Source organism: Rhinoderma darwinii, chromosome 11 (assembly GCF_050947455.1).
Source record: "Rhinoderma darwinii isolate aRhiDar2 chromosome 11, aRhiDar2.hap1, whole genome shotgun sequence".
NCBI lineage: Eukaryota > Metazoa > Chordata > Amphibia > Anura > Rhinodermatidae > Rhinoderma > Rhinoderma darwinii.
In genome coordinates, this window is record NC_134697.1 from 28,464,584 (window position 1) to 28,478,686 (window position 14,103).

The following is a 14,103-nucleotide window of genomic DNA, read 5'->3' on the forward strand; positions in this document are numbered from 1 at the left end:
TTGAATATGTTTAGGTTGATTTATTTAGCCAAGATAATAATCCATTAAATGCACATCTGAACAAAACAAAACCGAAATTAGTTATATGGAAACATTCTGCTATGAGATTAAAGGGGGGGGGGGGGTTATTGGGTGGTGCAGAAAAATGGAGATAGATAGAGCAATGTGTCCCCTACGATGTGTAAGCTCTGTTTTCATTGTTAAATAAATTTACAATAAACGAACAGACAATAAAGCGTTTGATACTTTTTATGTTCACTAAAACCCGGCCATTAATTTCTTTCATTTAAGTTGTTGTTGTTTAACAGTGCAGTCATTTTCTTACAGATTGATGGTTTTGTTTTGCCTTAGTGGTTGTAAAAATGTAATGTATAAGGCAGAATAAAGATACTGGATTATTTCCTTGTTGAATCTATACAGAGACTGTTTTATATACAGTACATAATATTTTTCCTCTTTGAGAATCAGTTTGAAGGGAATGTTCACTTCGAAACAAGTTTATTTAAAAATGTTTTTGTTGTTTTCCCTAGTAGCTAATAAACAGATGTAGGTCATAAACAGATTTTGTTACTATAATATCCAAACACTTTTGCATTCTTCATATATATATTAGATAGAAGCAAAGGTAGAAACTTCTTGTGGTACAATTGATATATTTTGTAATATATTTTTCAAACAAAAAACATTTTTCACATATTAAAGTTTTTTCGAAAATGTTACAAACAATATAATATAAGATTTCTGATCGTAAAGCAAAATGTAATATTAGACAAAGAGAATCTAAGCATATAAAACAAGTTTTGGAATATGCGCCATGTCGCTGCAAAGAACAACCCCCCCCCCCCACTCTGGCCGACTCAATATTACCATGTATTACATAGTTACCTATAAATTTGAATTAGCAGCCACACTGCCCTCCCCAGCAAAAACAGCTGATTCCTGGTGGGGGGGTGGGGTGGGGTGGGGCTAGTGAGGCTAGAGATGAAGCTTCATTCTAAGGGGTTGCCCAGTTAACCTTTGTCCTGAGAGAGATCTCTCAATAAAGCAGAAGAAAGTCATTATTAATGACATTTCTCAGGACTTCCTTCTAAGAGCCAGAGCAAAGAACCGCTGCTCATGTATTACATGGTGGCCCATTCATTCCGGGGAAATTAACAGCCACACAGTTAAACAAGTCTGACACACAGCGAAAGGGGTTCTTTAGAAGGGCCAACCCCCATAATAACTCATTGAATCAACTTTAGTAGCAAGAATTACAACCAAACCCTTCTTATAATTTGATATTAATATTCCCCATGGCTGTTGAGTAATAGGTAGATTTTTGGAAATGAACCACAGGTTTCAGGTCTGGACACAGCACCACTAATGTTTTCTAATTGACAGGCCAATTCTATAGTTTTTTTTAATCACATTAGCCATGCAAATATGGATTGAGTTTTTGTGTTTCTGGTTCATTGTCTTCCTGTATAACCCAATTATGCCTGAGCTCTCAGACAGATGAATAAACATTTTCCTTATGAAATTTCTAGTATAGTAGAGAATTCATTGTCTTTTGCATAATGCAAGTTGCCCGCTGTCTGAGGCAGTATTGCATCCCCACGCCATTACATCACCACCACCTCCATGTCTGCCCGTTAGTGTGATGTTCTTACCATTACTGAGATTTCTGCCATGCTATATTCCCCTGAATCCCACTTGTACTCCATATCTTTTTTTCAGTATGATGTCATGAATACTGACCTGAACTGATGTTAAAGAAACCTAAACTTCTATGGATTTTCTCCTGGGATGTTTTGTAGATGAGTTGTTGAAATGCCCTTGGAGCAATTTTTGCCGGCCACTGGTGGGAACATTCACCACTTTTCTTATTCTTCTCCATTTTAAGCCAATGGCTCTCATTGCGGTTTGATGGAGTATCAGAGCTCGTTGTCTGCCTTTCTGTTATATGATTTATTAATATATTACAACAACATCTTATTCTCATGCCCTCCAAAATTTCCTTTGATCTCGACAGCGAAATATTGTAGAAAGTTTGTTCTGACTACTACAATACTCTCGTTCTAATGTTCACTATATGGTGATGAGGTTTAGAATGCACAGGGATGTGAAAGGCTCTTATTTAATTGTTGGAAACATTTAGTTACTATTAATGAGGCTGAAGGTCATGAAAACAGTTAATAGTTTAAAGTGGCAGCTACCTTTTTTCACATCGGTGCAATGTGTAATAATTCAAACACTTTTTTTTATGTGTCTACGTAGTTTTCCTTTGTCACATATTGTATTTTGTCTGAAGCTATTCAGTGTGACAAATATGCATTAAAAAGGTACCTATAGCATTATATAGTTTAAGTATAGTTAAAGTATAGTTGACCATTCATGCCCTTGTTTGATCAATTGTTTTACCAGCAGACAGCCCCAACGAGTCTGTTACCGTGTTTAGATCAAGGCAGTGAAAGTTACATAGTTAGGCTGGCTTCACACCAGCGTTCAGTTTCCCGTTGTTCTGCTCAGAGGAGCAGAACAATGGAAAATCTGGAAGCATCAGTTCCATTGCACAACAAACACCACCGGTGGTTGACGAAACCCATTGACTTTAATTGGATCCAACGGGTTTCCATCAGGGTGTCGGTGGTTTTACCGGAAACAGTAGCGCATATGCTCGGTTTTGTCGCCTGGAAAGGATATAGATGAAGGTAGGGGGTATGAGTAAACTTCAGAACTTTGTTTTACCCCTCTTGATCCAGAGGAGAGTAAGAAATCCATAAAGCATGAAGCAATCTGCCCTAAAAAAGGCAAAATTTCCCACCTGATCCCAAGTGGCAATCAGACTGGATCAACATTCAAACAAGAATTCTATACTTTTACATAGGTGCTAATAATTTTTTGCTCTAAGAAATTATCTAAGACTTTTTTTTAAAGCCATCTACCGTTCCTACTGTCACTAGCTCCTGCGTTCGGCAATTCCACAGATTCACCGTTTTTATTGTAGAGAAGGCTTGTTGCCTGTGGAGATTGAACCTTTTTTTTTTCCGGACTGAGGGAGTGCCCCCTTGTCTACAGGGGGAATTTTACATGGAACAGCTTTTTACCATATTTTTTGTATGGTTATTTACATACTTATACAAGTTAATCATGTCTCCCCCCCTCTTAGATATATTTTTTAAGACTAAATAAATGTTATTATTTGAATCTTTCCTCAATACTAAGATTCTCCATGCCCCTATTAGTTTAGTTGCTCTTCCTTGTATGTATGGTGCCCAAAACTGAACTGCATATTCCAGATGAGGCAGCACTAATGCTTTGTATAGTTGGCTGACTCTTCGATACATAGACAAGTATTTTGACCACTAGGGACAGGAAGTCACACTTTTACCTACAATGTCTATGGGAACCTTGATAATGTTTATATGGATATTTTGGGAAATAAACTCTGCAGTACAATAAAACTGTCTTTAGAAAAGGAATTGGCCAGTAATGTTCTGCATTTAAATTTCATGTTCTGCACTGATTGTTGATGTCACATTTTTTATTTTTTATTATAATAATTTATGATATGATGATGGACACATGTAGTTTGCTTTTACACTTTCATTAACTATATTCTTGTATAACTTTTCCCTTCTCTTTATAGAATAAATCTGCTAGGAAAGCTCAAGTTGTGTTAATTTTGTGTGTAGTATTTAAAAAAATATTTTTTTTTTTGGGTGCGTATCATATAATTACATTAGTTGGTTGGACAGCAGCCACCAAGTCAGAAGAGCGGCACAGAATCAGTGTTCTAAAAGTGACTCACTAAGTGGTTTATTCATTGATACTCATTCTATCCTCCATCAGCAACACTGTGAGTACTTATTTTACATTGACATAGGACTGGTATAGCCTCGCTTTAATCGACTTAATCAAGATCAACACCCATCATCCTCTCAGAAGCCAAAAACCCCGCTGTTAACTTACATTGGCTCTGTAGTCTAGAAATGTAAGATGTAGCATATTAGTAGTAGAACTTTTTTGCTGTTTTCCTTAATTTGTCTCCTTGTTTGTTTTTTATGTTATTTCAAAGTATGTAGCAGTCTACTACCTGGAAACCATCTTAGCAAGGTAAGAGCCTGTTCACATCACCGTTACCCTTCCGTTGAGGGTCCCGTCAGAGGTTTCCGTCGGGTTAACCCCTCAACAGAAAGGCAAACAGAAACCTAAGCTTCCGTTTTCCTCACCATTGATATCAATGGTGACGGAAACGTTGCTAAAGGTTTCCGATGGTCACCGTTATAACATGGTTCCCTGTTTTGACAGAATCAATAGCGCAGTAGACAGCGCTATTGATTCCGTCAAAAACGACAGAACCCTGTCACAACGGTGACAAACGGAAACCATTAGCTAGGTTTCTGTCACAATTGAGTTCAATGGTGAGGGAAACGGAACGTAAGGTTTCCGTTTGCCTTTCCATTGAGAGGTTAACCAGACGGAAACCTCTGACGGAACCCCTCAGCGGAAAGGAACGGTGATGTGAACACAGCCTTATTTGCTGCTCATGGATTCTATTATGGTTTTATTTGTATTATTAGTTTTCTTCTCATTAATTCATGCATATGGGATGACCATTAACCGGTTCAGGTCCTGAGTACTTGGAGCTCTCAGGACCGGACAGCTGTCTTACTACCTGTTAGTTTACGGTTAATAATTTTTTATTAATGTGATTTTTTTTACTGCATTTTGTTCATGACTAATGCAGGTTCATTTTTTTAAGATTTTTTTAACGTAGTCTTTGCTTTTTTAGAATCATTAGGCTTATGGTTTTAAAACATTTTGAACAAAATATACCTCTTAAATTGTATCTAATTTTTTGGGCAATCGTATAGATTAACCCTAAAATAGACTTTACATTTCTGTTCTCCATTGCCTAAAATTAATTTTGATACATGACTTATACAATTTAGGGGGTCGGGGCTATCACTATGGCAATGCTTGTGGGAGGGGGGTATTTTTTAGGGGTGGGTGGTGTTTACATTATTTCAGTTGTTTTTTTTAATTTACTTATATTTTTTTTTCTATTTTGAAATTTGCTTTTTACATTTTCACAGTCTGTCCTTTAGTTGACATGGGCATCTGACTTAAACCCCAAGCTGTAAATATGAATTGTGTGAGTTCAAGAATCGCTGTAAATTCAGGTGCAGGTAGTCCTTAATCAATTAATATTGACATCTACATGGTCTGATGGACACACTTAATACTTGCATTTGTTTTTCACTTGTCAATTATTTGGGTGAATGGGGTTATTAAGGTATTAATGAAGCAATCACAGATCAGTCACAAAAAAAACCAACCCACTATGTGTTCAGAATGGTAAATTAAGACACAATATGAGAATAAGGACAGTCAGCTTGCTGATGGTTTCCATTTTTTCTGCACTTACGGAACTGTAGTTGAGAACAGCAAAATGTAGTGAAACTAAATTACTAAGATTACTAAATTTTACATTTAATGACTACGATATATAGCTATAACTTCTTCACACTATGAATGCCCAAAATTTGTAGGTAACTGCGTTATCAGGACAATCTTATGTCTATGGTGCCTGCTCAATGGTTTTGGATTTTGAAATAAACATGAGGCAGACTAGGGAAGGACATTAGTTATTGACTGACTGGGTGTTTGGCCAACTGCTGCCATATGCCTATGGTAACTATAAGGAAATCAGAGCTACGATGTTTCATGCTCTTACACTTCCATGTCCTATACTGTGTGCATTGTCTCTTATATGTGTTTTTGTCCATTTTTTTTTAGTAAAACATATTTGACCACTAAAATATGCAATCGATCAAAACAGTACTGATCTATTCACAGGATAACTTCTATATACCATCCATGAAGATCCACCGGGTTCATGCATAATTTACTCTGCAGTACCTTGTACAGTCGATTACATTGTCATTTAGTGTAAAAGTTCAATATATTATATATTACATTACTGCATTCTATATATATTGTTTCTGTCCTACAATAGGACCTTTCTCAAGCATGCAAGACTTTCTTTACTAATATCAGTACTTAGTCCAAGGATCGGGACTACTTGCTGGGCACCCAGATGCATATACATTTCCTTCCTGAAGTGAGTGCTGCTGTTTTTCTTCGTTGTATATATGTATGTATATATATATATATATATATATATATATATATATATATATATATATATATATATATATATATTAGAATAATCTGATCAGCAATGCAGGAAAAGCCAGGAACTGGCATTACTGCTTCTACCTTGCCCTGTTTCGCTGCTAGTATTGTGCCAAGTCAACTTTGAGTTGAACATCAGAGTCGCTTGAGACACATGGGTTGGTATGGATGCACTGTCTAACAGCAGCCTGTTAAATAAAGTAATGAGTATCACTAGCAACTATTTTGTATTAGATTTTAAAGGACGTCAGAAAAAGGGTGAATTGGCACTGAGTTGAGGGCAGAGAAGTGGCAAAGAGGCTTGGCAGCACTTATGCTACAATTTTCTCATTATTGCAAAAAAAATATAAAAATAAGGTGTCAAGCATGCCCAAGGAGTTTATATTAGCGCTCTGAACCAAGGACATGTGTATATTACCTGGGCGAAAGTATGTGGACACCAAATAAGTGGGTTCAGTCTCTTATCAACACATCAAGTAGTGCATGCTGAAGACAGTTAATATAGCATAGGATAACAAGTCCGCTTATCAAGATCTGCCCAGTTTGTGCTGTCAGGCTGAGTTCAGAGATAGCGATTCTGTGGGGGAATTGCTGTAATTTTTGTATAAAAAAACCCAACAAAACCACACCAAAAATACCACAACAAAATCGCAACGTGTAGCCGGCCTCACACTCGTTGTGAATTAGAAGTATGTCAGTTACAAAGCATTAAGCACATAAGTTGACAGAATCGGACTGCCTAAAATGAAAAAAAGAAAAATAATAATAATGATAAGCCAGCTGACAGGCACAGCTGCTCTTCTGTTGGCAAGATGGCATGTGCTAATATTTGGGACTGCTAGGAACAATCAGAGGACACACTTAACACACTTGGCGAGCACAGTCCAGATAAGGACATGCGCTAAAAGTCACTGATTTATATGTAATAAGGCATTAACTAGGGTACAGCATTGTCCAAAATCTAACAATGACCTTGAACAGACATTCAAGGTCATTGCACGGTGAAGTCTTTCGTACATGTTGTAGACCAGGTGCCTCAGTTACTCTTTCACATTTACTAAAAAGCAGCATAAATAGAATCACTTCTACAGAAGTGGACTTCATGAATGATGGAATTTTTCTGAGACTTCCCCATACATGTGATATCTCCCTAAAAGACCACCTCTTTAATAAGACCATCCCTGATCTAGAGCAGATTTTTCTGTGAAAAAAATATCCAATTCCCTTGTATCCCATGTACAATACATTGGCGCTCTTCTTTAAGCCCGTAAGGGCCAAGTCCATTTCTTTGTTTTTCCCTCCTCGCATTCCGTCAGCCCACGTTGCTATTGGAGGCCTTCTTTGTGGGATGAGTGATACGTTTTAAGGCAAAATCTCCTGGTGCATATATGGACCTTTCTATTTGTATGATTTTGTTTTCTTATAAAGGTGGAATGCATAAAAAAACAATTCTGCAATTGTTCTTTTCACATTTTTTTCACCCTTAAAATTAATACATAGCACAAGTTCATTGTACGGCTCACTTTGAGAGCTGGTACCTAATATGTATATGTTTTACATGTTTGGGGCTTTTATTATTAAAAGTTGATTTTAAATTGAGTTTATTGTATATTTTTTTGGGTACAAATTTTTTAGCCCCATAAAGGGTGTTACCTTACTTTCAATAAAAAAATGCTTAACCATAATGTACTGTCATATATTTATATGGCAGTACATGAATGCATCTGCAGGTAAAATGCACAGGCACATGTTAGGGCATACCTAACATAAATTGACTGCCTGATTAGAACGATTAAAATTGAATTTTAATAGTAGATTATAAAATATGGCTCATATGGCCCAATTACAACATATGTTCAGGCTCAGACGAAGTGGTCAGGGATAGGAGATGATAAAGCTCTCCTCTTATAGTATAAAGCCCTGACGACAACTTGCTGAGAAAAATGAATGGTTCCAGCCCACCGGGCTCACAGCATATGGTCAAAGTGAAAGAAGTCAGTCCTGGTTGTAAGACTGCTCCTAGGAGATACTCCGATCACTGCTGCAATACTTGTAACAACCCTACGCGTTTCCGTGTCACTGATAAGCGTGACACATCATCAGGGATTGTGTGAATTAATTAGTTGCCGGTTTAAGCACAATTTTGTGCTAACATTGTTTCTCCCGGCTCGTGCACGACTCTGATACAAATGGGCGCCAAACATATGACCTAAGGGCCTTTTTACACCGGCCAATTATCGGTAAACGAGCGTTCCCAGAACGCTCGTTCAAACGAGCGTTCTCAGAACGCTCGTTCCCGATAATTGCCCTGTGTAAACAGGGCAACGATCAGCCGATGAACGAGCAAACTTTCGTCCATCGACTGATTGTATAGTTTTAAATGTCCAAAATATTTTCGTTGCTGGCAGCACATTTGCATATATGCTGCCGACATGATAGAAATGTATGGGGACGAGCGATCGGAGTAACGAGCGCTCGTCCCCAGACTAGCTCCTTGTGAAAGGAGCAAACGAGCTCCGATCACCGAGCTGTCGGGCCGTGTAAGACCACATTTAGCATTGGCCATTGTGATCCTGGGGTTGACAGGGACAGGAGAAAGAAAGCCTATCCCTTTGTCTGAACAGCAAACAGTATTGATCATGTTTCATCAACAGTTAATGGCCTACGTTTTTTCCAATACCAGCCGTTACTACGGGAGTGTGGCTGTCAATCTCATTCAATCACAATGACAGCTGTCAAACACACTCCCGCTCTGGATCACTAGGGTACAGCTGTTGTGCCTGCACAAGCAACGATGACGTACATGTTTGGCATTGGGTGGGAACCACGTTTTGCCAATAAAGTACGTGTAAGTCATTTTTCAGGAGTGGGTTAAAGGGATTAATCCATTAAGAGAACCCCAGTAGATTTTTTTCTATCAGAGAACATGGACATAATAAAGGGGAGAACCACAATTGTACCTCCCTCTATTAGCAAAACTGAAGAGCTGCTGTAAAGGGAGGATTCATCTCTGGAGGTCCCAGTGAGACCACGCATGTTCATCTATTTATTTGAGTGAGTACCAAGCAGTACCACATTTCTCCTGCAGCTGATGCAAGGGGACCTCATTTAAAGAAGAGGTTGTACAGATGGGACTACCCTTCTAAATGACCACTCCATTTAGAAGACTTTTTTAAATTTATTTTTTATTTTTAGTAATTATCTCAAGAAAGTTTTTTATTGTATGTGATTGCATACTGGATAATTACTATTTAATAAAAAATATATACTATATCAGCTCTGAATTCAGTACTTAAAGTGGTTGTCTACTTGTCTACTTTCAAAAAAACTCTCTTTGTTGAAAGGGATCCCCACTGATAGGCTGATCACAGGTTATCCCTCAACTGGGACCCCACCAATCAGCTGTAATCTGTGAAGAGACCTGTTTGTAGGTGTTCAATGTCCCTGCAGCGCTACCACAGGTGAAATTAAGCACTACACGGTGCCTGTTCAAATTAATGCTTTGTCTGTGCAATGTAGGACAGCACAGGTCCTCCAGAGTGAGAGACGCTCTTTGCAACCAAACTATACATTGGCCCAACGATGAGGATCCTGAACATAGGACTGTCTATTATCTCAGAATTCCCTAATAGGTTATATGAAAATTTATTTTTCTAAATTGGGCAACCTCTTTAGGTATTAAAGAGCTGTTAATAGGGCAGAAGAAGGACATTATTAATGCATTTACTTCTGTATGAACGTATACAATATTCTATAAAGGTCTACTTGTCCATTACAGTATAGTAAATCTCATGTCAATATACTGTAGCTCTGTATTGCGTCCCTTAATTGCTCCCTTACTAGTGATGAGAGGCAGACAGCTGTACACCTGCATGATTCTCTGTCTAATTCTCATTGTGATTAATTCCATACAGATGGGCCTGTGACAGTGGGAATGAGTTTGGACATTGCCAGCATTGATACAATATCAGAAATTAATATGGTAAGACGTCAGCTATCTTTTCTCTTGGAATGGAAAAATTGAAATCTGTAGGTTAAAAAAACAAAACATTCCTGACCCTTGTTCTACCGGATTAGGCCCTTATTCTTGGCCATAGAGCAATAGTACAACTATACTAGTACAGTTAGGGGAGAATTACATGGAAATCCAGAAATATAAAACATAATTACTAGAATTGTAATTTACTCTATCTGGCCATTTTTATTAATGGCAGGGCCACCATCATATTTGGCAGATGCAGCCACATGACTGGTATAAAAATATAACATTCTGCATGCCAGAAGACACCACTAGGGGGAGCTCACTGTATAAGGATGTATACAGCTCCCATTAAGTTAATTACAGAGTTAATTGAGAAGCAGAAAAAGTTGACAGCAGTTGAAGGGGCACAATTCTCAGCCAAGATATTACAGAGGGCATGTTCATGTAACTGTATGGGGCCCTGACATTTCTAATGGCGGTCCTGAAGATTAAGTGGAAATCCTCATTAACAGCCTATACATGCTAAATCCTAAAGTAGCCAGTTAGGTATCTATATTTATTATGTGTTATAGTATGGATAAGAATACTTTTTGTATATTTTTTTCTTAATATTTTGTAGGATTATACAGCGACTATATTCCTGAGACAGCGCTGGACTGATGAGCGACTCTGCTTTGAAGGCAACAAGAGCTTAAGTTTAGATGGTCGTCTGGTGGAACTTTTGTGGGTCCCGGACACGTTCATAGTAGACTCCAAAAAATCATTTCTTCATGACATTACTGTAGAAAACCGTCTCATACGGATTTATCCAAATGGAACCGTACTTTACGCTTTAAGGTATGGGCATTGCTCCAATACATATACTTTGTAACCAGCCTAATACATTTTTGAGGTCTAATACTCTTGCAATAGAACACATAGTATACAGTATATAGTAATAATGCTAGGATTTATCTTCCAGATGTCCAAAAGGACAAACCCTTATTCAGCATTTGTATTTCAGACTAGAAGCCAATGATCCAACCTGAGAGGAACAATCCAATCCAAAAATGAATGAGTTTCTGGCATAGACATCATAATAAAAAATGGAGTTGTCCAAAGTGGACAATTTTGTTTAAGTAGCGGAAGAAACCAATCAGCTTTAGAGGTGTCGTCTTATTAGAGACAACCAGTTTCACAATGGAGTGTCTCAAGGCATCTCTAAGTGGTTTTTGCTTGGGGAAACCTTCTCTGGCCAGACATTTCCCCTGCAGGGGCTGCCGAAGGGGAAATGTAGTGTTACATGGCGGCCATCCAGATGACTTGCTGTCTATGTAATACATGGATCTCTCGAATCTGCCAGAACATGGGCATCCTTCTGTGATGTCCATATAGTGTAATGCGGCTTATGGACGGGGGTTTGTCTTTATGAGACAATCCTTTAAACTGTAATTCCACCGTTGCAATAAATGATGGGAGATATCTTATTGGTTGCTATTGCACTCGTTTTTATACACAGTTTTTGACTTGTACTTTTCTATCTTATTTAATTTTTTTTTTCATGCAGGATAACAACGACAGTTGCATGCAGTATGGACTTAACAAAGTATCCTATGGATAAGCAAACATGCACACTGCAACTCGAGAGCTGTGAGATATGTTTTATAAATGTATCAAATGTTTGTGGTTACAAATTATATTATATTTAGAATGTTACGAGTCCTATTTAGGGTATTTGCCCACTTTCTTTTCTCCTAGATATTTTTCACTCTGTTAAAAAATATATTGTTAGAGCAGCTAACTCAATGGGCTTGTCTTGTTATGTGTCTCATCTGGCATCCAAATTTTTTGTAAGCCTAGAAAGTGCAGAATGCTATATATACTTGACTGGTCGTTATCAAATCCTATTGACTTATATTGAGATGGACGAGAAAAGGATAACAACAAATACCTATCCATTTACCATTCATCGTTTTTGTTTTTTTAGATATTTCCTAATTAAGGGTGTGGTGAGGAGAGATATTGTGAGAGGGGGGGGGGGGCGGTGGTAAAAACAGAATGGTGACAGATAGCTAACGCATTCAGCCACGAAGGCAATGAGTCACTGATAAATGCCCATTCAACAATGAATACTTGACCACTGAAAAAATAATATTGGCGTTATAGAAATGCTGAAATCCACCCCATGCTAATCCAGTCATAGTCTCAGTGTAGAAGTGAACTTGCAGATGTTAGACTTTTTAGTGTCAAGTCTCTAGAATTTTATATCTTCCAGACAAAGGCGTAACTTGAAGCTACTGGGCCCCAATGCAAAACCTGTAACTGGCCCCCACCTACCATGAATCTTTAATAATTTATTCTTTCTATATATATGCCCCTCGCGGATCTCCGTCTCTATGGAGGATTCTTTTGAGTCCATTTCTAAAAAAAACGACATACTTATAAAATAGTTGTAAAGAGGCTTTTGAAGACTTTGTTTCTGTGTTTGACCCATAAAAAAATTCTAAGAAAACATATTTTAGTCATTTGAACATTATGTCTATGTCTAATATGATTATCTCTACAGGGGGCTATAACATTAATGACGTCATGTTCTACTGGACGAGAGGAAACGACTCAGTGCGAGGTCTTAATACCCTCCGTCTGGCACAATATACAGTAGAAGATCATTACACATCTGTGTCTGAAGCCGTATATGAAACTGGTAGGAGCAGCAATGTGATTCACACATCAACATATATCTCTTATTTCAAACATCCCTCTAAAGTTTTAAGCTTTAGCAGCCTAGAGCATTACTATGTCCAGGGGTTTCATTGATGAAAAAAATTCGGCATTGCATATCATGGGATATCAGTTGTCCCCAAAATGTCAGAAGACACTCACAGAAAATGTCTCTAATTTTGAAACGCATGGGTGACAACCGGTGTGGCCATTGACTGCTGCAGGGGATATCACCTTCCACCTAGTCAAAGTGCCTAGTCATGCAGCGATATATGGAAGTGATGATATATATTTTACCATAACATGGGCATAACTGCATGTATGGCATGGTGGCATGGGACCCTACAACTAAGGGGGAGCCATATCTATTCAGATGTAAGGTGTAGTTCGTGATAACTATGTATGAATAATGAAAGGTGGATAATTTAATGGGGACCTATTAATTTTTTACTATGGAGCCCCCATACTGTGACATTAATATGTGCATTATCCCTGTAATATGATATCATTGTGTGCATTATACCTGTACTGTGACATCATTATGTTTTTTCTTCCTGTGGTATGATGTCACTGTGTATGGTGACAATTTTGTGTGCGTTATTCCTCTGCTATGATTTAATCTTGTACATTTAAGCTGTACTGTGACATTACTGTGTGCTTTATTCTCACTGCAGAATATGTAAGAACTCTATAAATAACGGTTTTATTATTACTTCAATAGCCAATTTTCCAAAACTTAGTATTGTTCTTAGCCTGTACCCTGGGGGAAAGCTGCATAAAAACCCCTTTAAAAGTGGTAGTGGTGACCAGAAGAATTATCACTCAAACTTCCCAGAAACAGATATAATCAATAAATGACTGAATAGTATTTTTAACCGCTTGACAGAACTTGAAAACTCAGAGTTATACTTAAAGGGGAACAGTGGCGTAACCAACATAGAGGTAGACCTTGCCTCTGTTATTGCATAATTTGAGAGGGTAAGGAGCTGAAATACTCCAACTACTTCCCTTCGTGCCGTTGCGTTATTATGGTAAATTCCTATTTACCTCCAGCCATCACTAGGGGGAGCTCTCTGCATATAGATTTAAGCAGCTCTCAATGAGATCAATAGGAGCGATAACAATCATTATGCAGTGAGCTCCCCCTAGTGGCAGAGGCAGGAAGCCAGAATGCTATTATTTAACCAATCGCTGTATGAAGGGAGGCAGGGGATTTGAAAAAAGGAGCTGAACATTTT

At 37.9% G+C, this 14,103-nt stretch overlaps 1 protein-coding gene across 1 annotated transcript in view; it reads left to right on the forward strand.

Annotated features, from left to right (window-relative positions):
* The window catches only part of LOC142664188 (gamma-aminobutyric acid receptor subunit pi-like), a 65,315-nt gene that overhangs the window by 22,831 nt on the left and 28,381 nt on the right, over nt 1-14,103 (forward strand). The window contains exons 4-7 of the mRNA XM_075843228.1: nt 10,098-10,165; nt 10,785-11,002; nt 11,712-11,794; nt 12,711-12,848. Coding sequence (XP_075699343.1) covers nt 10,098-10,165; nt 10,785-11,002; nt 11,712-11,794; nt 12,711-12,848 — 507 coding nt within the window. The remainder of the gene's footprint in view (nt 1-10,097; nt 10,166-10,784; nt 11,003-11,711; nt 11,795-12,710; nt 12,849-14,103) is intronic.